This window comes from Portunus trituberculatus, chromosome 9, assembly GCF_017591435.1.
Source record: "Portunus trituberculatus isolate SZX2019 chromosome 9, ASM1759143v1, whole genome shotgun sequence".
Lineage (NCBI taxonomy): Eukaryota > Metazoa > Arthropoda > Malacostraca > Decapoda > Portunidae > Portunus > Portunus trituberculatus.
Genome location: NC_059263.1, coordinates 1,760,274 through 1,786,284, shown reverse-complemented (window position 1 = coordinate 1,786,284; position 26,011 = coordinate 1,760,274). Strand labels below are relative to the sequence as shown.

Sequence of the window (26,011 nt, the reverse complement as noted above, 5' to 3'; positions counted from 1 at the left end):
CATTCATGTCAAGATGGGATGGGGTACACTTATGGTAATGCCCCTTTCACACTACATGAAAATACTGAAAATGATTTTGAGGATAATGACCATGAGAAGTCCTTAGTAGGGATTAAATCACTGAATGAACTGACACTGAAATGTAATACCTTCAATGTCAGGAATACAGGTGTCTTATCTCAATATAATTTTCAAGGTCTTTGTGCTTCTTGTTAATATACAGCTTCCTCCCCCCATTCACATCAGTTTGCAGTGATTCAATATCCTCTTACCCTGAATACAGACTCCATTTTATCAGGCCAAATTTTTTTCCAGAAAATATTTGTTAATTCCTGCCAGATGTACATAGATATGTTATTTAGAGATGTTTATCACTTGCCATCAATGTAACAATACTTTACCACTTCATAAAGGCACTGAGAAATAGATGTAATTGTAATTGTTTGATTTCAGTGCAGTAAAGATTATTTGAAGGTTTGCTGCAGCATATGTTGTTTAGAGCCATAATCTAAGGAATAGGGAATCATTTCTTTCTTTTTAATAATAAGAAAAAAAAATTATAACAAGGGGAAAAGAATTAATCAGGTTTGGTATATATATTATATATATATATATATATATATATATATATATATATATATATATATATATATATATATATATATATATATATATAATGCAAAAGCCCAGAAGTTCACACAACATTCTAAACCAAAATCTTTTACACAGCCAGAGTTTGAGGCGGTGTGGCAGCTGGTGAGGCATGGGAATCCGATTCTTTGGAAGGAAGTCCACACGCTTTGGAGTGCCATTCATTTTACTGGTTGTTGGCGGGTCTTTTGGTCTGAGAGAGTTTGCTCAGCTCAGGTAAAAAAAAAAAAGTCAAGAAATCTCATGTATATGTGGAGTGAATGGAATAATATAACTATAGTCTCACTTGTCAGTAAATTGAGTGTTTTTATAATGTTAATCCTCACTGAATGATTCACTCTAATCTTCCTCAATATCCTGTGTCTCACATAGGACTGGATCCAGACACTAAGATCAGGGAAGGACAGGTAGGCTATCCTGTGTTCATATGCATCACTGTCCCAGGGATGTGTAGCCATCACCTCGGGCTATCTTGGTTGATGTTTGGTTAGGTGTGCAGTAGCAGATGTTGTAAAAAAGTTCACTGATTGAACAGAGTGAAGAGTGTTGTAATGTTTCAACTTGCTTAGAAAATAGAATTATAGTGACTACTTGATATGAGAAATCTGAAGCCAATAATCTCTGTATGGTATGAAGTGAGAGCATTTAACAAAGGAAATTTCTTGGAATATTGAGAAATAAATGGAGAAGAGTTGTGACTGCACAAATGATGGTACAGCCTTAGTATGACAGTCATGCATTTGAGGTGCAAGGAAGACAGGTCCCTTCAGGCAGTACACAGGTAGACCAGTTGTGCTGTTAGGCTGTTATAGATTTTGTAGGAACTTTTTACATCAGATCCACATACTAGCTTGTTTTGGTTAGGATTAAACTCTTCTCTTGCCCTATAGGCCTAGAAGAAAAGATGTGAGAGGATATACTTGAATATATATGGGCACAATATCATTCTACCTCATTTTAGTGACTCGTGCAGGTATCAGTAGAAACCTGTGTTTAATTTCTTTCTCTTTTCCAGTAATATTTAATAGCCAGATTAAGGAGATATGTATGTAATTTTTTGAAAGCATCATGTTAATTTTACATGCATATACATACCAAAAGAAGAGTTAGCCAAGACAAGGCACACAACTTTGACACTAACTCTCATTGACACCACTCTATTAGTTTAGAAAAATAGTATTGTTTTAAAAAGAAATATCTGTATTTCAGGTATGACTTCAGGACAAGGAGAACTATATCTAAGGAAGATGCAGAAAAAATGGGCATCAAAATGAAAGATGCACAGGAGGTGACGCTGGAATCAGAATATGAAAAGATTGCTCAGGTATGTCATAGAGGCAACAGCACAATCCCTTACAGACAAGATACTTAAGTCTTGTGTGTAAAATGTGTTATGGACTATATAGTATAGAAAGATCAATACTAACATTGTACTAGTGAACAATAATTTCCCTCTCCCCAATCTCAGATCGACACAAGTAATTGGGAAAATGTGCGAGGTCCACGTCCTTGGGAGGAAGGGAACAAACTGTACGAGGAAGCTGTGGAGCGTGTCAAGAAGATGGAGACAGGCAAATGAAGGCTGACAGGCACCTATCTCACTGGTGCAAGGCGAGCATCAGGTAAATACTGCAGGTGTAGTAGTGACGGTCAGTGCTGCATTCTTCAAGTGTGGCTCATTAAGTACACTTCACTCATTTTGAATGTAGTATATTAATAGGTTTTATCATATTGGTTTTGATTCATTACTTGTTTCTTAGAGTACCTGGTTAACTTTTACCAAAGGTATAGTGAGACCCATGAAGCAACTCCCTCCTGTGCTGCTGAAATGACAATCCCCAAGGAGAAAGAGTGTACATATCCAAGAAATAGATCAGATTCACTGACAGTGACTTTTATTTATCAGAACCTTGTGCAGAAAAGAAAAGGAGCCACCAATGGGTGACAAGTTATTGTTGCTGGACAGACTGTTTGCTATGGCTATTGTGTGACAAACTTGAAAATGAGGGACAGCAGTTATCCTTTTGAGAAGTGATTAAATGTGCTGCAGACAGTAAAGGAAATGGTGCAGCTTGATGATCAAGTGTGCTGCCCAGCTTAGAGATTGCTAGAATGGAGAGGCAGGTGCAGAATGTCAAAGCACCCCATGTATCGTACAGTGTGACAGAGCTTGCTGCTGTTGTTTCCTTGCGGCGATGGAACAATGTGAAAGTGAAGGTGGTTGGCATCCTGTGCTCTGTAGATGCTGTCAAGAGAAGAGTGGCTCTGCATGAAGTTGGGATCCCTCACAATCCTGTTTTGATAATGGTGAGTAGGATTGTTTTCCAGTTTTCCCCCCATTGTGTAGCAGCATCAGAGATATTAAGTCCTTTGTAGCCACATGCAGCAGTGTGTGTGTGTCTTTAGTATTGACGTGTGGTTACTGTAGTACAAGAGGTAGAAAGATCATTATTCAGTAGACCTGCAGCATTAATTTCTTTTGTTTATTATTTTCTTTTAATCTAAAGTCATTTGATCTAATAATAGTATGTTTATTATGATTTTTCTTTGGAAACTATTAGTATATCAGAGGACTTCAGATTGAGGGAGAGCACAAAACACATTGGAGGTGAATGCTGCATGTTCATTGACTTGTGATCACAGGTTTAGTACAAGAGAGAGCCTTGTTATGATGCCACACCTTGTCCTCTGCCATGTTGTCAGTATGCATGCCTGCAGTTTCATGACTTGCAGCATAGAGGTAGTTGTCAAGGCTTCCTGAGGAGCGTGTCTGTTTTAGATCATACTTGTTTTAGTAGCCTAAACATTCACACTGTCAGACTGTGCTAGACTGTCTCAAGGTTAGTTTGCATCCATGTATTGTGTCTGTATTTAATAATTTAATGCCTTTTTTAACTTTATATACTCCTCTTTTTACATTACTTTGCAATAACCAATTAAAAATATCCATGTACTATTCTTATTCATCCACTGTTGTTGATTTCCTCACTAGCATTTCTTACTTAGGATTTTGAATGTTGAGATAATGCAGTATAGCAAATATGTTGTAGGTGACAATGGTTAAGAACAGAGGGAAGTTGCAACAAGCTAGTGAAATAAGGTGATGATATTTTGTATTTATGTTGCTGTGTCTTCATTATCTCATACAATTTTAGTAACAATTTACTGGGGCAACAAATCATGAAATGAGAGTTACTGATTAGTGTTTGATTAGCACTATAGAAGCTGTTATCTTATCTGCACCAGGACTGAGGTACATGTATGGCCAGGTGTTCTTTTCATCTGTCCAGAGAGAGAGAGAGAGAGAGAGAGAGAGAGAGAGAGAGAGAGAGAGAGAGAGAGAGAGAGAGAGAGAGAGAGAGAAGCATTGTATTTAAGACAGTGGTGGGTCTACTTTTGTGGGATGGGTCCAACACACACACACACACACACACACACACACACACACACACACACACACACACACACACACACTAACCATTATCAGCAGAAGAGAGAGAAATACTGTGTGGCTGCAGGTGGTGATGGGTTAGTGTTTGTGGATGAGAAGTGTTCAGATCCGCCTTCCTTCCTGTGTTCACTAGTCCGGCACCGCGTTGTCGTGTCTTTCTCGGAGCGCAGACAGACTTCCAAACATTAGCGTACCCTCCTGACGCAGGATGGCGCGAAGTGTAGTAATCTGAGTACGGTCTCATTCTCCCATCGCAGTGCCAGAATAGGTGAGATGTGTTTGTAGTGTTTATAATTAAGTGAGTGAGTTTTAGGTGTCGGGTTTACTTATTTTGTGAAGGTGTTTGTTTGTTTTATGGTGTGTTGTTACCTGTTATTGTGGTTGTGTTCAGGGTCGTGAGTTGCAATCTTGTGGTTATGCCTCATTATCTAGCATTTGTCTAGGTTTTCGGCGTGTGTGTGTGTGTGTGTGTTAGATAAAGAAAAGGTTACTTTAATTCTTATAGCTCAAAATTTAGAGAGAGAGAGAGAGAGAGAGAGAGAGCGAGGGCGTGGGGAGGAGGTTATTAGGTGAGGTGACGTCCATTGTTTTATCTTCAGAAGGGAGATGTTATCGGAGATATCGGTCATGATAGATGGAAGAGAGGGGGTGATGGCATGAAAATATTAAGGGTGACTTCGAACGACCCACATTTCACACACACACAAACACACACCGCGTAGTGTAGTGGTTAGCACACTCGACTCACCATCGAGAGGGCCGGGTTCGAGTCCCGGCGCGGCGAGGCAAATGGGCAAGCCTCTTAATGTGTAGCCCCTGTTCACCTAGCAGTAAATAGGTACGGGATGTAACTCGAGGAGTTGTGGCTTCGCTTTCCCGGTGTGGAGTGTGTGATGTGGTCTCAGTCCTACCCGAAGATCGGTCACTACGAGCTCTGAACTCTTTACGTAGTGGAAAGACTGGCTGGGTGACCAGCAGACGACCGTGGTAAATAACTCTCTCTCTCTCTCTCTCTCTCTCTCTCTCTCTCTCTCTCTCTCTCTCTAGCGCCCCTACAGAGGCCCTACTACTGCTGCTTTGTGCGAGAGAAGGGAAAGATTTTATGAAGCATTTTATAACCAGTGTGTAGTATTTTGTTATTGTTCGTAAGGTATGCACGAAGCGAGTTTAAAAGTGACATAGCTAAAGATGTTGCAAGTTGTTTAACCATATGCGTATAGAAAATATTGTTTTAAGTCACAAGCACGTATTTCTTTGACTTTTCAAAGCCCACACATTTTGCTAGTCAGGTTCTCATATGTTAATGTTCTCTCCCAGTGCTCGCCTTCATTCTTTAATTTTTATGTTCCTATGTAATGCGCAATTTCTGCCCGCATATCTTATCAGGAAGTTACCGCAGAAAATTATAGTAAGATTAACTAGTCTGTTAAAATTATCGTAATAAGTAAGATAAAGAAATGTTTGAGAATACACCCGTAAACAAGTTCAGTTGCCTAAAGTCAGAACTAAATAGAAATATTACTGCTTGGGAGATGTTTACCGTTCAGCAACTTCTACCTGCGTTCTGGTCAACTAGCATTTCGTCGAGGGGAAAAGGGATTCCGTAATGAAATCAGTAAGTGGGAGTGATAATAATCTAACCATAACAGCCTTGACATTCTAGCAAGGACAAAGACTAGTGAATATCAAAACTCTGCTATCCATACCAGAGAAAACATCACAAGAATGCAGTGCTTCTTGGCCCGCACTCACAGACAGAATATGATGTGATCGATCCTTGAAATCTGTGTTTACGCTTTTCTCCTTTAAACTTATGCTGGCGATGCTAAGGGGGGGAGTCCTTGCTCTCTCTCTCTCTCTCTCTCTCTCTCTCTCTCTCTCTCTCTCTGGGGAAAAGAGAAAGGCAGATCCGAGACATGACCCGTAGCTGTCATATTCATCAGACATACCTCGTACCCGCATCACAGAATATGAATGGAAATAGCCAAGGGAGGGGAGACATAGCCTGGCTGGATTAGTTCAGGATAACTACATGTTTGAGATATGTTTCGGTTACCACGTGGTCTTTGCATCATTTACTTATATCCTGGGCCTGCAAATGTTGCGAGATAGGGTGTAATAGATTCAGATTAAGTTGCATTAAGGTTCAGTCTTGTTAAGATATGTCAGTAGCTTATGAGATATGTTTGGTTAGCACGTGTTCTTATTTTTAGTACCTAGCGAATGTAATGTTATGAGTACGATAATAGAACAGTGAGTACGAGTAGATTAGGGTTAGATTAGCTTAGAGTTTGTTGATGTGCGAGATACGTTTGACTGTTGCGTGTTCATCTCACCACTTACACAGGACAGGTAAATAGTAAATGTGTGAAGTGAGTTGAACTAGTTTGGTTATCACGTAAATGTCTTGTAATAATATATATATATATATATATATATATATATATATATATATATATATATATATATATATATATATATATATATATATATATATATATATATATATATATATATATATATATATATTTTTTTTTTTATCAGGAGCGTAAAGTCTGATATTGCTTTTCATGGCAAGTATTTAGCTATAGTTTTGTTTACGTTGGATCATTGTGTTCATATTATTGCGTGTTATTTCGTTGCCTAGTGATTGAGTTGTGGAAAAAAGAAATAGCCGAGGCTTGTATGGAGAAAGTAGCTATATGTGGCATGTTGATCTTTGCAAAATGAAAAAAAAAAAATAAATAGATAAAATGAATAAAAAAAATAAATTAAATAGATAAATAGTGATACTTCAGTCTGTCTGACAACGAATTAGCCAATCTACGTATCTGTTAAGGAAAGAATCGAATGTTTCTCAAGTAGTTAATTATGCGAGGTATTCATCCATTATCTACCTGCTGAAGGGGTGTATCATTATATAATTCATAAGTACGTATCAAATAATCAGTGAAGAAATGCGGTGTTGGGTAACAGAGCTCCTTCACAGCTCAGGTAATTTACAGCCTCTCATTAGCCCCTCCCACGTGCACCTGAGAAGTGACCTCGCACAACCTTGCTCTTAAAGAACCATTGTAGTACATAATATTATGAAATATTCTTTGGAGTTCTTTAGAGAGATGCGTAGAGAATAGTCATATTTTACTTTTTATCGACATTATGCTCGATTGATATATATGTACTTCTTATGTTGATATCCCTCTTCTACTTTTCATGATTTAATGACCAGTAATCTTTGAAGAATTGGAGAGTAGGATATGTTACTTAGGACAAGAGGTGCGCTATGGGAGAAACTAGGAGAAAGTAAAGAGCGGCATCTGTGGCATCATAATCGGCCTTGTCATGAACCGGGGGGAGGTTAAAGGTTCACAGGGGTATGAAGTGTGAAGATGAGCTATGTTGCAACCCCTCAGTCTTACCGTGAGTCAGAGAATATGAATAGGATACGTTACAGTGGTAGAGAACACCAAGTACTATTCTATCTTTCAAGTTTTATTTAGCGTTACACTGTTGTTTATAATAGTTGCGTTGGTTAAGAAGAGCGTATAGTAAGGATACAAATTAAAGACGTGTTTTAAATATGTGAATTACTTGGAAATATGCTGCGAGGTATTAAAGTCTTTCATGATGCTTTCATATTTTTTTTTGTTAGGCTGTAATGATTGAAAGATTAATGACAACAGTACACTAAGCCCCCGCACTTGACGAATTCATTAGTCCGGCGAAACTACCGCCAAATGCGAATTTCGCCAAACACGAGTACTTTATACCGTATAAATTGCCAAAAAAAAAATGCCTCAATCAGTCATTGGTCATTGCCAAAGTCCCTCTTTTGATCCCTAAAATACCATCTTTCGAGCTGAAATAAAATCTTTTGGCTTCACATATTAGAACACATGTACAAAACAGACCAATAAACAAGCATTTGTGATGCTTTCCTCATCTGTACTCCCGTTTTTCCATCCGTTTTCCTCGCCCACTTTCGATCTTGCCGCCACCACCATTGTCCTTACCCCCACTGGTGGTATTACCTGTTGCACTGGTAGAGGCCAGAATTCGTACCCACGCTAGCAGAACAGAGGGTAGAACAAGCAAAATGGCTGAAGGGGACTCTCACACTGCGTTCTGATAGGTTTAGACTTAAGAGAGAGAGATCTGAGGTCACAGGGGAGCCGCGTGGTTCGCCGTGCGGCCACCAAGGGACCGCCAAGTTCGAATTCAAATCACCAAGCGTGCACTCGATGGTCCATGACCACCCTACCGCCAAAAGTGAATTTCGCCAAGCTGAGATTCGCCAAGTGCGGGGCCTTACTGTAGTAATAAAAAAATATTTTATAATATTTTCCCCTGCTACTACTACTACTACTACTACTACTACAACATCATCATCATCATCATCATCATCATCATCATCATCATCATCATCTTCTTCTTCTTCTTCTTCTTCTTCTTCTTCTTCGACTACTACTACTACTACTACTACTACTACTACTACTACTACTACTACTACTACTACTACTACTACTACTACTACTACTACTACTACTACTACTACCATATTATAACGGAACCCCTAGCCATTTAATTCTCACACACTTAATAATGTAAAAAGATGGGTAGTAACAGGAAGAAGAAAAAAACAACACATTAGATTTAATCCCTTTTACTGCTATTATTTTACTACGAATCTTGGCAGTACCATCTCAATTCTACCAGACATTTCCGCTTATGCAGCCAGCCAGCCAGCCAGCGAGGCGACGAACTGGCTGACAGCTGGGGTAGTGCACTCTGATATATTCCCCTTAAATTTAGAGAAGACCGACGCTTTTCCCCTTGTGTACGTTCAAGTCTTGCATGTAGGCCATCAGTAATGTAACGCATGGAGAACCTGTCCTAAAATGCGCAACACTTGCGCCTAAGGTCATCTGGCGTATGTCTCTAGAAAAATTATTATTATTATTATTATTATTATTATTATTATTATTATTATTATTGTTGTTGTTGTTGTTGTTGTTGTTGTTGTTGTTGTTGTTGTATCTTGCTAATTGACATGTAAGGGAGTAGCTTTTGCATTAATTTTACTTAGTAGCGATGTGTAATATTAAAGCATTCATTGTTTTGAAGAAGCATATCAGCTCTCAAATCTTATGACAGGCACGTCACACCAGATAAAAAGCAACATGGTAAAGATAACACTTTGCACTGTACCACCAGGAGTAACTTTATTCTTTAACGTCATGAAGTTTGCTATAAAATGTCAACGCGTTCATTATATTCATTAAGATTTAAACAAGTTACTCAGAAGACTGTACGATAGGTAACAAGCTGTTTTTTAACACATTTTTTTTATTATAATTTGTCTCACCTATGATGTCAGGAAGTCGCTATGTAAATATCAAAGCATTAATTGATTCAAATGGTGGTATATCAGTTAGCTCGGAGAAAAAGCAAATGCAAAAGACAAAGCGAAGTAACTTGCGAGGTGTCAGACAAATACAGTCCTTATACATTGAATTCTGGGAGGGGTCTTTACTGAGGGCAAGGGGGCGGGACAGAAACACATGTTATTACGTCACCGAGTATGTTGCCAAGGCAGGCTCTGGCTTGACGTAGATGAGGTGGCTCGATTGGGAAGAGGCAGGCTGTCTATCAGGAATATTTTTGTCACCATTTTTTCTACCTTTACTGTTCGTTAGTCAGCTGGTTAGTTCATTCGTTTGCTAACTCGTCGGTTGTATAGTTAGATGGGTTTGTTGGTTTAAAGTAGAGTATGTTTAATTCAATTGTTTATAGTAGAAATGAGATAAACTTTAAATGTATGGTAGAAGTGCATACGTTTCTAATAAGTATGAGAACAAAAAATGTTTTTTACCACTATCATTACTACCTAGTATAACATTATACAACATTATATGGTATGGTAAATTATATTACCTATTCAACAATATTATTATATCAGTGATTTCACGAAGACGTTCGTAGGTTGGTTTGACAAGGCGAAAGTTTTAAGGGGGAGGTGCCATGTAGTCTCATGTGCGCGCGTGTGTTTGTATGTGTGTGACAGGCAGGTGTGGCGAGCAAGCTGAGGAACTAGCCCCCCACATGTGCACGCTCAGTAACGTACACGAGCGGGTTGTGTACACAGTGAGCTCCTGCACGCACTCAAGGCCGCTGCATGGAAGAAGACCAAGGCAGGAATTGTGTGTTACGTTACGCTCGTGGTTTCCGCGGCGGCGTGGTCAAGTTTACCAGTGTATCGCCACGCCAGGAGGTGAGGCCTGCCGGGTGCTAGGACGCTGTGAACTTTGTAACACGTAGTTCAGCACACGAGGCGGTAAGGGTGGGGCGGGGTGAGGGGAGGCTTGGAGAAGTGTGTCAGAAAGCAAGGCCAACACCCAGAACTTCCAGTGGTAAATACAAGAGTGTGTGTTTATGTGTGTGCGTGTGGGCTGGAAGGAATCATGTGTTGCTACATTTGTCACCGCCACCAGTACGGCGACTACTATTACTCGACTGTGCTTTGATCTCTGAGAAAGGTCCACAGGCTCAACGCCACGGAGGCCCAATATTGATCACTTGAATAATAAAATAGTGCTGACGGAACGGATTTTGTGAGCTGCAGCCTAATTCCGGAGGCGTGAGTTGTCGCACTATTTCCATGAACTGTCTCATGAGGTACTAATGTTGTAGGCGGAAGACCAAGATGTCTCATGATGCATTGTGCTTTTTATTTGGTGTCTTACCTAATACTCTTTTCTTTGAAATGATTTAAATCCAAATATATACTGAATTCGTGCTGTGTCGCGTCTCCATGGGCTTACCCAGAAGAGGTGCGTGTTAAGCTGATTATGCGGCTCACAATTTAGTCTTTTTTTATTTATTTATTTTATTTATTATTATTATTATTATTTTTTTTATATCTGCCCTTTCCCTATGCGACAACACGCTCCCTGTTATTCTTGCTAAACTGTCATTGACACTGCCTGTACGTGTCCCTTACTAGACGTACTTGCACACCTGTTCAAACAGTATAGGTAATTGTTTTGTTGGACGGTATGCAGCGCTAAGCCCTATTTTGCATGCTAATTCAGATGCTTTGGCCCTCCGAATTTCTGCATTCACGCAGAAAGCTTGCCCGCTCTCAAGGTTACGGGCCGTTATGGAAAAGCTATAGATGCATGGGCCATATTCTCCTTGTTTGGATCGTACTCATCATCCTCGACATGGTTACGCCACGCTCCCTCCAGCGCCTGAGGTGTGAGTGTGAGCAGTGAATGGTGGTGCTGGGAGGCTCTCTGTGCTATTTCGTCATAACTGGTTCACTGGATCTCGACGAACAGAATTTTCTCCCAGAAAACGTCTTCGCCATTCACGGCTCAGCGACAAACTGACCATGATTCTGAACGGAGTTATATTCGTATCGCCAACACTCACTTCTTGTTGCTCAGAAGTTTGTTTAAATGTGAGCACGTGATTTTTGTTTTACCTGATAATATGTTTGCTCTGCGTCAGGTGAAGATTTGGCAACACCGGTAAAGTTACCATGGCAACAGTGGAGCGAGTTGCCATCACATCATATTCTTTGGAGAATCTTTAATAGCCATTTCTCGTATTCGCAGCCAAATAACTGCATGTGAGTGATTTAGAGGGCTGGCTAATACTACTTAACGGTAATTTTATGAATGGTTAAGGGCAGGGCTCGGCGGAGAATGCGTGAAAAAATGTATGGTGGGAGTGGGAGCGAGCCAAGGGACTGGGCGCTCGGCAGGTCGACAGCCAGCTTGGGAGTTTTCCAGCTAAACAGCTGATCACGAAAACAACCAAACAATAACAAATATTCGCCCAGCCCAGGAGGGGAGGCTAAGCAGGAGTGTCGCGAGGGAGCGCTGTGCAGGTACTGGCGGGGTTGGTGGGGCAGGTGAGTTAGGGGGAGGCGGAGAACCGGCCTTAAGGGAGCCTCGCTCATGTCGCCCTGAAATGCTTTGTGCGGCACTGCCACCGTCCCTCTCCCTCCACGCCAGGCTGGTCCAAGCGTGGCCCTACCCATCATCACCGCCCACCACCTTAACCTCTGCCTTAAACTCACTGTAGTGCCGTGCGGTGTGTGCTGGGTAGTGGAATGTGGGATGTGTGTGTCGTAATAGTGTAGCTTCATACCTGGCCATTTTTTCACCCCGGGTTGGTTGGCAGTGAGTAGGATGGCGCGGTGCGGCTGTGTACCTGCAGGCGCGGGACTATATTTACGGGCCAGCCCAGGTATGGCCGCGCTAACCTGGTTATTCACCTCTTGGTCGATGCATGGGAGTTATGAGTACAGGTGTGGCAAAGTAGGGAAGTTGTTATTCCATAGTGCAAGTCTAAACATTTAGTGTAAGCAGTGTTGTTGGTGCACATACCTCCCATATCTCACCATGTTACCCACAGTACTCTACAGGCAACTCTTATTGCTCCTAGGTATTGATCATGTTGGGTAGGTGCTTCAATTAATTCACTTAATTTTTTATTGTTTATCGGAAACTTCATGGCCAGGGAAGTAATGAACTTACATGTGATATGCATGTGAAAAATATACATTTCTTATATTAAAGATTAAGGTTCCAAGTTTTATTAGATATTTAATATTGATGACATCTTAAGCAGATGTAAGTAAGAAAATATATTAGTACTAATATCTCGCATGACTATGTGCATATTTGATTTTATGAGAATAGAGTACTTCATCATTGTAAATATTTACAAGTGTCAGTACCTATTATTTATTAAATCCCAATCCTTTCTTAAAGACACTAATGGTTTGTTAAATTACTTTAATCACTTTGTTAATTATACAAACATTGAAACTTGTACAGGAAATGGTAGAAGAAGTAACACATATATTTGTCATTTTGTACAGCAAGGGAAAGGTGTTGAGGTCATGTGGTCTATTTCCGTTTCATGTTTGTATGGTCTTAAGGGGCTTACTGGAAGCTGCACAGATAATATTTATCACTATTAATCTCATAACTTAATGTGAAAGTTTATGTGCAATAAAAGTATTAAACTTTGGGTCCATAAAACTCTCTGCTTAACCTGCCACTTCTTACCTCCACCTATTGCCTATGTGTGGCTAGAACTGTGTTGCTGTTTGTGTAACACTTCATGTAGTGTGCACAAAATATCCCTGCCATGGAAAGTGTTGGGAGATGACACATGGAAGGGATAGTGTGAACCAGTCAATTGTGTGTGTGTGTGTGTGTGTGTGTGTGCATGTGTGCGTGCGTGTGGATGTTGTGTGTCTGTGTTTGGATGTGGGTAACAGTACATCACAGTTTGGTGACATAAAACAAATGTGTTGTGTTGTGTAATGTGGCAAAATTTTGCCATGGTTTTGCTAGATTCTGTGGTCATCAGATTCCTCTGGTTTGTTTTGTGCATTGAGTATTTAAGCACTAGCCATGATGAAGAGCACTGCACCCTTGCCAGGAGCAGCTGAGCACTCAAGAACAGTCTTACTTTTCATTTATCTATTTATTTATTTATTTATTTATTTTTTTTATTTATTATATTTTTTATTGATGTATTTTTAAGACATTCATTATTATGCTTGACCCAGTAACAAGAAAAGGGAGGGAGAATGGTCTAGGACTGTCTAGGTCAACTGTCATTATTTTGGCAAAAGAGCAATGTGACTTACAAGCAAATACATGTTTATCTATTATGTTTTTATTGGAATAGAAGTTCAAAAAGCATAAATATTTGTTTACAGGAAAGTGAACATCGCCCAGTGAATTGGTCTCCATGATTTGTCGTAAAAACATTCTGTATTGTGTGGAATTAACCGACACCTTTGTCTCCTGCACAGTCTTTGTCACTCACTAACATCCAAGGTCATTCCAGTAGCCATGAGACTTTGATAAGGTTTCTTTCTGGTGTGATAATCCTCTTCTGAAATCCTCACTTTTCTTGCTTCCTTCCACTTTTATGCAACTTCCATTTTCTCTTTGTGTGTTCTTGTCAGTACTTTTGGACTGATTTAGATGTGTCTTACACTAGAACATATTTTGAGAAAGCATCCACTCTGTATCTTTCAGGTAGACGTTGATTCTGTGCAGAACATCGAACATCTTGAGGGTTCCCTCGTAACAGTTTTTGGGGAACTTTGTATTCTTCATGAGAACCCATGTGTGATGGCCACGGTGAGTACTGCAGTGCCCTGGCTGCCTTGACCTTGGGCACATTCAGGGCATCACTGGAAGGTGCTGATGTGGGCTGAGCACATAAGGAATGTGTGTGGAATGGGCATAGGATTTGCATGAGGAAAATTAACTAAGAACATCAAGTGTGTAGAAATTGAAGAAATGCCACAAGCATTTTAAGAGTTATCATTATTTACAGTAGATAATTTTCCACAATCATTTGATGTCTTCTTTCCAGGCTGTAAACTTGCAGAATTTTTATACATTTCTCTCTCTTGGTGGTGGTAAGCAGATTTGTATTGATTAAAGTAACACATTTCCTTGCAGCAGGTAGATACTTATACTTGAATAGTGATACTTCAATGTGTATGGTTGTTTTCATTATTTAATTTAATTTATTTATTTATTTATGTATTTATTTATTAATATTTTTCTTGTAAGATGAAAGTATGTGTTGGGAATAATTTCTGATAATCTTTTTTATGCTAAAACTTACATCACAATTAACTAATACCATTTTTTTCATCAAGAAACATTTAAATGTATGTATATGTACATTTGGCAAGAGAGGAGAGTGTACATATGGTATGATATTATTTTATCGCAATTGTTCCTTTCCCCAGATCGTCCGGGATTGTGGAGCTATTAACCTTGACAAACACAACGCTGCTATGGAAACCTTGAAAAAGTTGCAGCTGCCCAAGTAGTGGATGTCAAGATCTGCTGGGTTTGTTACAGGTGTTTGTTAGAAGTGTGGGTAGCGAGCAGCATATAGGGGGTAAGTGATTAGTATCTCTCTTCCCATGCTTAGGATAGCACATGGTAGGTGGACAAGTGGCGTGTGTTGCTGTGTGAAGGGACTTGTCAAGTTTGTCATGACAACCAGACGTGCATCAGGCTTCAGGAAATTAATTGCACCTTGGAAACGTCACATGTCAGGGCTTGAGATTCCGCCTCATTGCTCGTATACCCCACAGTTCCCCCTTCAGTATGAACCTCTGGCCATTTGCATAAACAAGATAAGAAGACACAGCCACTTGACAGAGAATTGTGATCAGCTAGAACATTGCAGAGTCTTGCACTACAACGACCTTATGCCAACCTTGCAGCATTATGAGTGACACTAACAGAACTGAGTCCCTTGGCAATGCCCCTGTATGTGTGCATGATGATGCTTCAGTGTCAACCCAAGAAGGATCCCAGGAGGATCCTCAAAGCAAGCAAGCAGAGGTGACACAGAGCCCAGAGGCAGAGGAAATTTCTCTAGAAGCCACAGTACCTGAGGCTACAGGAAGTAAAGTTTATTTGCATGATAACTATCAATCTGTGGACAAAGGTGAAAGTGGCTTAGGAAACAATGATAGTGATAGTAAGGAGAATAACTTCAGTAATACAGAGAACCTAGAAGGCTGTGTACAGTTTAATACTTCTTGTGAACTAGGAGCAGTTAGCACTGAGATCAAGACTGCATTTAAAGTTGTACAAAGTGAATTACCTTCAGCTGTGTCTGATGTTAAAAGTGAAGTCAGCCAGGTACTTCAGAGCTCCACACAGTTTTGTTTAGGTGCTGCTGATCAGGATACCAGTAGTGTTGATCATGGAAATCCTGAGGGCAATGTAATGCTGATGAAAAGTGAATCAGAAGCATCTGAACAAGTTTGTAACGTTGAGGATATAGTTGTACAAAAGTGTTCAAATGTTACAAGTCACCTTGAAAAGGATGACTTACCTGTTTTTGATTCTGAGGCACATTATGTTAAGATAGTCACAGATCCTCTTAGAGGTGAGCCTGATAGATCAGATTGTGATAGTGAAAGAGACACCCAGTCTGTACACCATGGTGAGCCAGTGTCTTGTGAAGTAGCCATGGATACTGGGCTTGATAGTAGTTTAGAAAAAGATGAGGTATTTATTCCCATTAGTTTGCATGATGAACTTAGTAAAAATATAGCCATAGAAGTGACTGAAGACTTCCTGAAGGAGAAGGTGGACTGTAAGGGTAGTACAGAAAGAACAAGGAAGGAAAACAGATTTGAAGTGAACAGAGTATTTCCTGTGCAGTCAAGACTGACCGAGGAATGTGAGTGTGATAAAGAAGAAGGTAGCAGTCACTTGTGTCATTCCAGCAATGAACACACCCAAAAGGCACAGCCACTCTCTGCACCATCTACACCTGTTCCCTCTGCCTCCACCACTGCCAGAAAAGCCCTTAGGTCTCAGGCATGCCGTGGCCGGAGGGTTTCTTTCCCTGAGGATGAGACTCACCTCATATCCAGCTACTTGGAGCCAGTCAATCCATGGCAACAAATGGCTGGCACAACGGTGGAGGAGATAGCGGCGGCATATCGGGCATCTTGTGACCGACACCGCACACAGCCATTGCCAGGGGTGCTGCAGCAGATCAAGGCCTTGCCTCTGGTGCTGGGGGGCCGGGTGGAGTGCCTCAGCCTGCGTTCTCAGCGGCTGGATAGCAGCCAATGTGAAGGCTTGGAGGAAATCTTCCGAAGAGTGCAGTTCAAAATATTAGATTTGGAAGGATGTTATTTAGATGATGACACTGCAATTCCCCTCTTTGACATGATTGAGTTTTATGACTCTGCTACCCAGTTGAACATTTCATGTAATGACAAAATTGGTTTCCGGGGCTGGCAGGCATGCTCTAGGATGTTGAAGAGAACCCCCTCTGTCGAGTATTTGGATGCCCGCAGCACCAACCTTAATGAGACCAACATGCCAATACTGGGCAGGGCACTAAGGCTTGGCTCCCGTCTCCACACACTGCATTTAGAGAGCTGCAACTTGACAGGTCGCCCACTCATCATACTAACAGCTGCACTGAGACAGAATGAGTCATTAACTGAGCTCTACCTGGCAGACAATAGGCTTGGAGTCAATGACTGCATACAGCTTAGCAACTTGGTACGAGCCAACAGCACACTCCTTCTGCTAGATCTTCGCAACAATAATGTGCAGGATGCTGGGTGTAGCCATGTGTGTGAGGGCATTGCAGAGCAACAGAAGCACCAGCAGCAGCAACAACAAGGTGAAGAGAATGGGGAAAAGACACGGTGTCGAGGCCTGCGCTCCTTGGTGCTGTGGAACAACCACCTCACTCCTCAGTCTGCCCCACATCTGGCCAACATGTTAGCCATCACCAAGGCTCTGGAAACCCTCAACCTTGGCCGTAACAATCTGACCAGTGAGGGCATTTTGCGGCTAAAAGAATCGCTTCTGAGAAACCATGCTCTGCTTCGTCTTGGCTTGCAATCAGCCAGAATAGCTGATGAGGGAGCAGTGGCCTTAGCTGAGTACACTGTTGATAATAGGGTGATACAGCATGTTGACTTGCGAGATAACCCCATCCGTGTGGCTGGTCTTCTTGCTCTAGCCCATTCCCTCCGCCTCAACTCTACTGTCATTCAGATGGACATAGATTCTGATCCTAGAAGTGAGCCATCAGCAGAGCTGTCTGAACAGCATTTTTCTCTCCAGAAAGAAATTAAAGAAATCTGCCAACGCAATCTTACCCAAAGTCACCTAAAAGCTGCAAGTCAAATGAAGAGTGAAACTCCACAAGGTGTTTCTTCCAAGCCAAACAAACAATGGGATACTGAAGGAGGTGTCATTAGAAAGATCTCTCTTACATGTGAGACAACTGTGGTATCGTCCCAAGAGATTCGCACCACAGAAGTTGTTACTCGTGAAGAAGAGAAGCAGAGGTATGTAAGCCCAGCTCCAAGTCCCTGTCCAAGTCCCTGTCCAAGCCCATGCCCCAGTCCAGTCCCAAGTCCACTCAGGAATAACCGTTTCAGAGTGTTTAGAGTGGCAGAACCTTCTAAAAGTTCTCCAGATTTAATTGCAAGCACTAGCCAGCCCACTGTCGTATGTAGTGCAGTTCATGTTTCACAGTCTGGGAGGAGTCTTTCTGCAGGAGACCTCAGTCAGCCTCCTAAACAGAGTGGTGTGCGGCCCAACAGGTTTGGCATTGGTGGGCGCTTCACAGTGACACGTGTGGCAGAACCGTGCAGCTTGCCTTCTAGTCAGGTGTCTAGCATGGCATCAAGCTTCACAACTACAAGCTCTGTACCTGGGCCAAAAATTGTCATATCTTCCCCTGTTAGAGTAGAGAGAGGGTTTAGTGTTGATGAAACAGTTTCAAGAGAAGCAGCCGAGAAATCTGGAGAGAAGCAAGGAAAGTGTGATGCAAGTCCAACTGTAGACTTTAAGGCAACAAAGCTTCCAGAGAGTGCAGCACAGTGTGGCAAAGCCGGCTGTCAGTCTGACAGTGATGCTGTTATGGAAGGTGCCAACCTCAAAAAATGTTTGCCAGAGAGCCAAAGGCCAGAATTAATGCCCCAAAGATCACTGATTGTGTTCAAGAGTAATACTGAATGTAAAAAAATTGACAAAGACGGTGATTCTCCAAACCTGAGTGAGCTGACTGACAGTGGATTCCTTGATGAAGGAAACTGTGGCAGAAGCAGTGGCAGTGCATCACCATCACCCAGCGCTGGCAGTCCTCGCACAGTTCATGAAGGGGACAGAGACTCCTTGCTAAGCTCATCTGTGGATAGCACCAACCAGGAGGATACAGGTCTGGGCCTCCCTATGGAGGAATCAGAGCCAGCCATTCCAGTCTCACCATGTAATATTCAACAATTTGATATTCACCCAATTCATGACCCTCCAAAAAGAGCCCCTTTGGCTGCCATGGAGAATGGAAGCTTTGATTCTGACAGCGAGGACAGTGAGCTTATGACACAGTCCTCGGATTCCACCCACAGTGATGAGGTGCGTATCACCACAGAGCAGATGGAGCCAAGACAGGCCTGGGGTTCCAAGCCAGAACAGCCACAAGTGGGCATGGCCTCAGAGGCAGTGATAGCCTCGGGGGTCACTGAATCTGGCTAAAACAGCCAAACATTCTACACACTTGAGAGTAGTGTTTGGGCACGTCAGAACAACAACACTGGCCTCTCGACACGTTAGCTACGGACTGGCAACATTTTCCAATATTGTGATAGTAAATATAAATGCTTTATAACATTTATGTTTATTTGGTCATCATGCTTTACCTCAATCAATCTCAGTTGTAAAGATCAAAATCAAGGATCTATTGTAAAGATATGATTGAAATGGTTTCATGATATTACTTATTTGTGAATTACTTCAAACAATTAATGGACAGTGATATAAACTTAAATTACCCTTGAATAATTTGGGATAGTGCAGTAGTATAGATGTCCTGAGTAAAAAATATCCATTCATATGGTTTAGGGTGAAAGTGAAGAGTAGAAAGCCACCAATATTGTACCCTCAATTTCTCTTCTTGTGCTTTTGTTCAGTTCTTAATGCTAGTTTTTCAGGCATAAAATTGAGTAGAAATTAGAAATCCATATTTAATTCATGTAAATTTACATCTGTATATCATTGAAGTGTATTTACAAGATCCTTGTCATCACTGTGCCACACACATGGGATCCTTTAGCTGGTCACAATGTCAAATTGAAAGGGAGTTCTCCACAGAATACTAAAAGAAATAACATACTTTAGGCACTTTGTTACTTCATATTATACTGAAAACCAAGGCTGTGTGACCCTACATTTTATTTTAGTATAGCTTTCTTACACAAATGACATGCCTTTTGATATGCTTTTACTGAAACTTTCATTAAAGACTGAATTTTTTATGATAACACAAAATTGGTGCAGTTTATGTTGCAGTTGGTTCAGACAAATTGCATGTTGTGAAGCAGAGTGATATCATGTAACAAGAGGCAGTAACTGTCACTAGCCATTACCTTGAGTTTGTCCAGGCATCCATCCAAGTGAGGAGTAGCACAGATGGTGCTCATTTCCCAATCTTTCACATTATTCTGCTAAATCATCCAACAACTCCTTAGATGCTCAGCAATGGGTCATATGATATTTGTGCTCATGTTCTGTGCCAGTCATTATTCTTTCACTTGAATCTTCCATTATGAAAATTTGTAAGACTGAAATCTTGCACCATCTTTAGTAGTATTACAATTTGGCAAGAGCGAGCCAGATCCCAGACTGTCTTCAGTAGTAATGAGAAGTGGATGTGTGCCCTCAGTGCCAGTGGCAACACACCATACTGCATTTTTTTTTTTTTTTTCCTCTCCAGTACTTGACAGTACATGCTATTGATTTTCAATAACTAATGACAACTATAACAAAAATTTGTTCATTGCTAAGCTTTAGGGATGCTGAAATCTCAGTATAAGCTGCTGGGAAAGAGATTATGAAGATGTGCTGTGAATTACTTTTTTTCTGCCATTTTTCACAGCATTGAGGCCAAATTTGGAGAAAAAATTAATGTTATCCAGTGTGAGACAGTTGATAATCTATTGTAGGAGACAAGATTTATGTAGAAAAACGAATATTCTTATCTTCAGTAGGCAGAGCATGTGCTGATTTGTTCCTAAGACTCGCTCTTCTTACTCAAAATTGTACATTCCTTGTGAGTGGTGTCAGTGCTGCAATTTTTTAAAGTATTTTTAAGGCACATGCCAATTTTTTTTATCAAAACTATCTATTTGAAGAAGGATGTTGATGCAGCATTGATTTTTAATGAATTTTGTAAAGCATAAGCTGTAAAAATGAAATTTTATCTTGTTTAAAAGTTGATAAGTAATTTAATATTTGCTGGTGAAGAGTATCAGTGATGTATCTCGTGCAGCACATGCTTTCAAAATTATGTATGCCGTCAATTAGAGCACTATCAGTGTATTTGATGACTAATTCAATGCTTACCTTGGCATGGTAAACTGAAACCAAGCTTGATGATGAAGCTTATATAACTTGTAGAACTGCCCTAGACTTTGCTGGCAAAATATGAAACTTAGTTTGGGACATCCCCCACTTAGCATGCTGGTGAGACACACTGGATCCCATGTGACAATGCTTCAGTGAGAATTGTTGAACTATGTTTAGAAGGTGCAGCTGTTAGTGGTGCATGAAAAGAAGAGCAATTCAGATTTCTGTGGCCCCCCTTTTTTATTTTTCATTAGTTATTAGTAGTGCTCACATTGGTTTCATTAGAATACACTCAGTAGAAATATCTGCACCCATTGATGTGTGGAGTCTGAGTGGCATGTAATGTGGCTTCTCGATAGATAGGTCACCTTTTAGTCAAATTACTGAAGGCACATTGTGAGTGTCTTGACACACGTCACACAATCAGACCTAGCAGTCCTTCCTGCAGACTAAGTTTGGGGGCAAAGATGGTATATTCAGCTAAGTGTAGGTGATGCCACAAGGTGAGAGCAGTACCTGATGTGGTCAGTCACTGCCCCTCACCCAGTGTTTACTGAGATCCCAGGGATACCACACAACACAGGGACCTGGTTTGTTTACATTTTGGTGCTAATTGTTAAATAGTTAGTTCACTGCAACTTATTTTTCCCTTTAAAAGATGTGCTTTGTCTAGCTTTGAGGGTGCATACTGAATACATGTAAGTGATATGAGGTTGCAGCGTTGATAATGAGAGTAAGCTTATGATCAATTTATGTAAAGAGCAGTGAGTTAAAAAAAAATTACATATATGTGTGTATATATATATATATATATATATATATATATATATATATATATATATATATATATATATATATATATATATATATATATATATATATATATATATATATATAGATGCAGTGATTATTGTTGTCTGCCATTGCTTTCTTCACTGCTAGAGGTACAAATCTGTGAAAGAGGTTGGTGAGTCATGCACATTAAAGGAGCTACTGGCTTTTATCATCTAATCTAACCATTATAAACTTCATGAATGCATTGTTTTTGCCCATTTTTATGTGTATTTTTAAACCTTTGATTACTGAGTTGAAATGTTTTGTATTTTCATACTTTGGAGCACTACCTGGCATGATGAGACCATGTAAAACTGAGGTACTTTATGAATGTCTTGACTGCAGTAAATGTCAAATTGCAGAAGAATATTTTCTTATTTTCTTGCAAGTGTTGTAATATTGTATATGTTAAGAGGGTTGTGTTTGCCAAATATAGACACCCCCAGTCGCTCATATTGTAATACCTGTTATCTCAGAGATATCCTTCATTATATAACTGCCTTTGCCACCAAACAGTAAAGTTTATTGTACATTATAAGGAAACCTTTGTGACAACAACACTTATTTTGATCCAGTTTGTTAAACCTGTATTCCATATCAAAGAGTCCAAGGACCTGTATAACCTGTCATCTGAAACTTGAAGTGTTCAGAGAAGGATCAGAATTGGTGTTGAGAGAAAGCACTGACAAATGTGCAGATATAGAGGGCCTAGTGCTGTGACCACACTGAGCCCCACCCTCCCCATACCAGCTATCACACCAGTCCCCCTCCCCCATCAGCCTGCACCACCACCTCAGCAACTAGTGCGCTCTTCCCCCTCAAAAGATAAGAAATGAGGATAAAAGATAAAAGAAAAATGTATAATGGTGATTTATTTTATTTGAAATATTTATATGAATGTAATGTATATAATCCTAGCAGGGTTTGTGTGGACAAAGCCTTTTGTAGCAGTGATAAAGCAATGCTTATGAATAGGATGAAAGTTGCAGAAAACCATGTCAGATTGTACAGAGTGTAATCTGCCACCTCCAACCGTTTCTCCACACTCCCTCACACGTAGCAGCATAGAAACATACTATATTGATTAAGCCTGTTGTTAATATTGTTGTTGATAATCTTTTATGTCCTAAAAAAAACTATATACAAGGTAGTAGTGTACTTGTTTTATAAGACTTAATGGCATGTGTAAAGGACTCTTGTCTGCTTGAGAATGGACCTGTTATGTGAGGCAGCGTGGCATGAGGCTGTGTTGTACCTGCTGGGTGGTGGACTTTGCCTCCCTCAGATGGTGTGGCGTGTGGCATGCTGGTCCTTGGTGGACCCATGATCCGTGTTTCAGCTCAGTGTTGTGTCATCTGGCCTGCCTGTTGTGCTGAGGATGACATGACATGTGAATGTGAGGGAGATGCATTGAATGGCAGCGTTGTTGTTGTTATTGTTGTTTGGGCCTTGTGAGCAGTAAATGTTGCAGTGGTTCTTGTAGCCCTAGTGAAAGGAAATTTTCAAGTTACGGTAAGAGCTGAGTGTTTCTTTTTATTATGATATTTAAGCATACTCAGCTAATTTGTTCCTCACATACAATAATGACAATTATAACAGTGTTGTTATTCATTAAGTATGAATTATTTGATTCAATGAATGCAGTCTCCATTTCTGTGCTTCTTAACTCTGTGTCAAGAAATCTGAATAAGCTTTAGTGTTGTACGTAATGAGTTTTTGATGAAGGATACTTACCAAACTTTCAAAGTATACCATACATAGAGATGAATTTCATTGTATGATTCTGGGTATTTTAACTGAGCATAAACATATTTTTAATGTTTTCAAAGGGTATTACAGGAGACAGTAATGCTAAGACTTCAAAGCCTGAGTCATTAGAGTCATTGGTGATCAGCCATCAGTCTCTTCATTGCACTTCTTGTTGGTACTGACAGTCTTGCAAGCCACACAAAGGACTCTGGCTCTTGGGTCTTACGACTCTCAGGATTAACTATATAGACTTTTCATTGATCCTCCCCAGTCCTCCCCTTAAAGTAATCTGTCTTGCCAAACAGCAGGGTTTGAACAAAGTAGATGGGTACTTAATTTGTAAGGCTAAACTGGATTTTGTATGTACTTAGGTTATGGATTGCCATGAGAATGTGAACTGTGAATGGGTGTTGAATAGTGTGAACGTGTCAGAAGTGCTGAGAGTCCCAACCCAGAACATGAGGAGCTGGACCCCTCATCTGAGTGTTTGTATTTCAAGGCCTCAAAGTTGCTGCGTATATCATGTGTACATAAATCTCCACCACCCATGAGAACATATATTTTAACTGCTATGATCACCATCCCAATTCATTACCATTGTCACCATTATCATGAGTGTATCACCCCCACATCTTCATCCCAACACCCTCTCCCTCACCCAGCCAGTGCAATTGTAATAGATGGCCATTCTCAGGAGGACTTCCAAGATCTGTTATCTCAGGATCCACAGCAGCACGTAGTGATGTCATAGCCTCAATGGGACACATAGTGGATCTGGAATTTCACCTGTATTAGACAAGAATAGGATTTGAGTGTTATCCCTTTGGCAGCAGAATTACTTTTTCAAATGACTTGTATAGATATGGCTTAACTCTCTTTCCAGTGAGGAGTGATGGCAAGGAAAGGTTGCTGAAGGGAAATTATGAATAGGCATGTTCAGAATTTGATGGTGTTGGATTGTACATTATTGCCCTCAGAGGAATGATTAGTAGGTACCTTGTCTGTTTCAGTTCACAATCTCACATTTATACCTGGTGCCCAGCCATATCATTCATTCACAGAGCCCCCCCATTCAAGTTGACTTTCTTTAGTCTTTCACCCCTCACAAACAAACAAGGACCCATTTTGATACCTTAGCCGAGTATGATAGTAGTTGTCGTCAACCCATTACTGCTTGAGGCTGGACTGTTACATCCAGACAGTAGGTACCTGATTGTCATGTAGTGTTATCTCGCCTCGCCACCCACCCACCACCACTCCAAGCAGGACACGGTACACTGTGGCAAATCCGGTAAACCCTTTAAAATACTAACCACATTGACTTATTGTATGCATTAAATTTCTCCCTTTTCCCCCCTGTGCATTTATCATCAGAGTGCAAGTCATGTTTACAAGATTTATTAAAGTTTATGTATTTGTGTGTTGGTTTCCAGAGAGATTCCTGGTGATTGTGTTTTGCAGGTGCATACTTACGGATGGTTGTGTTGAGAGCAGCCAACATTTTATTATTATTATTTGTTTATATATTTTTTTATGTTGAAAGTGTGATAGGGTGAGAGAGAGAGAGAGAGAGAGAGAGAGAGAGTGTGTGTGTGTGTGTGTGTGTGTGTGTGTGTGTGTGTGTGTGTGTGTGTGTCCTCCCAAGTCCATCCATTGCCCTGTTCCTTTCCCGCGCCAGGGAGCAGCCCGGCATAATACTACTAAACTAATACTAGTAATACTTTAAGTGTACTACAGCAGCCTGCTGGGGGATCGTCGGCACAAGTGGCCCGTGAATGGAAGATGCTGTTTCCATTTTTGTGGCTTTATGATTTATAAAAGACATTGTTTTTACAATAAGATGTATAATATTTATATATGTATTTATTTCTCTATAGGGTATTCATACATAACACATGATGCTAACGCTGCTATATTTTCATTAGATGCTATTTATTGTTGTATAGCGTGAAAGGGAAGGAGACTTGTGATATCCCGAAATATGAGCAGGTGCGGTAAATATTGCATATATATACATACATCCTACTGTTCTGCAGGCGGTGGTGTCATGACGCTGGGGGAAGGTTGCGAGACGTGCTATGAGAAAAACCGAGTCACTAGGCCGTTTATAGGAGGAGGAGGAGACGGTAGTAGTGGCGGTGGTGGTGGTGCAGTATAGTGTAGGGATGGTGTAAACACTTCGTAATCCCTCTACAGTGTATCGTTATTTTTGTGCGTCCCTCCTCAAGACAGTGGCACACTTGTATTGTGGGAGGAAAGCAAGTGTGTCCCGTCAGGTTATAGGAGAGGGAAGCGTTCTGCGGGTCACTGGAGGAGGGTGGTCGGGAGGAGTCCGTGAACCATCCTGCTGAACAATAAACTGCCCACGTTA

The 26,011-nt window shown here is 40.7% G+C and overlaps 2 protein-coding genes across 11 annotated transcripts in view; both read left to right on the top strand.

The window, feature by feature from the left end:
• The window catches only part of LOC123501655 (cytochrome c oxidase assembly protein COX16 homolog, mitochondrial-like), an 8,110-nt gene extending 4,568 nt beyond the window's left edge, over positions 1-3,542 (top strand). For 2 of the 6 annotated variants that reach the window (XM_045250620.1, XM_045250619.1), the window contains exons 2-4: positions 730-867; positions 1,861-1,975; positions 2,120-2,537. In XM_045250620.1, coding sequence (XP_045106555.1) covers positions 764-867; positions 1,861-1,975; positions 2,120-2,230 — 330 coding nt within the window. In that variant the 5' untranslated portion in view covers positions 730-763 and the 3' untranslated portion in view covers positions 2,231-2,537. Of the gene's footprint in view, positions 1-729; positions 868-1,023; positions 1,059-1,860; positions 1,976-2,119; positions 2,538-2,557 lie in introns of those variants that run through there. The other 4 variants (XM_045250618.1, XM_045250616.1, XM_045250617.1 and 1 more) reach the window with 4 other exon arrangements.
• Positions 2,822-26,011, top strand: LOC123501649 (protein phosphatase 1 regulatory subunit 37-like). 5 transcript variants are annotated; one of them, XM_045250603.1, is made up of 3 exons: positions 2,822-2,958; positions 14,173-14,277; positions 14,901-26,011. In XM_045250603.1, the coding sequence occupies exon 3, from the start codon at positions 15,391-15,393 to the stop codon at positions 19,186-19,188; it is 3,798 nt and encodes a 1,265-aa protein (XP_045106538.1). In that variant the 5' UTR covers positions 2,822-2,958; positions 14,173-14,277; positions 14,901-15,390; the 3' UTR covers positions 19,189-26,011. The 5 variants fall into 5 exon arrangements, with proteins under 5 accessions (XP_045106538.1, XP_045106537.1, XP_045106536.1 ...); XM_045250602.1 differs by lacking the exon at positions 2,822-2,958 and adding an exon at positions 4,163-4,370; XM_045250601.1 differs by lacking the exon at positions 2,822-2,958 and adding an exon at positions 8,599-10,373.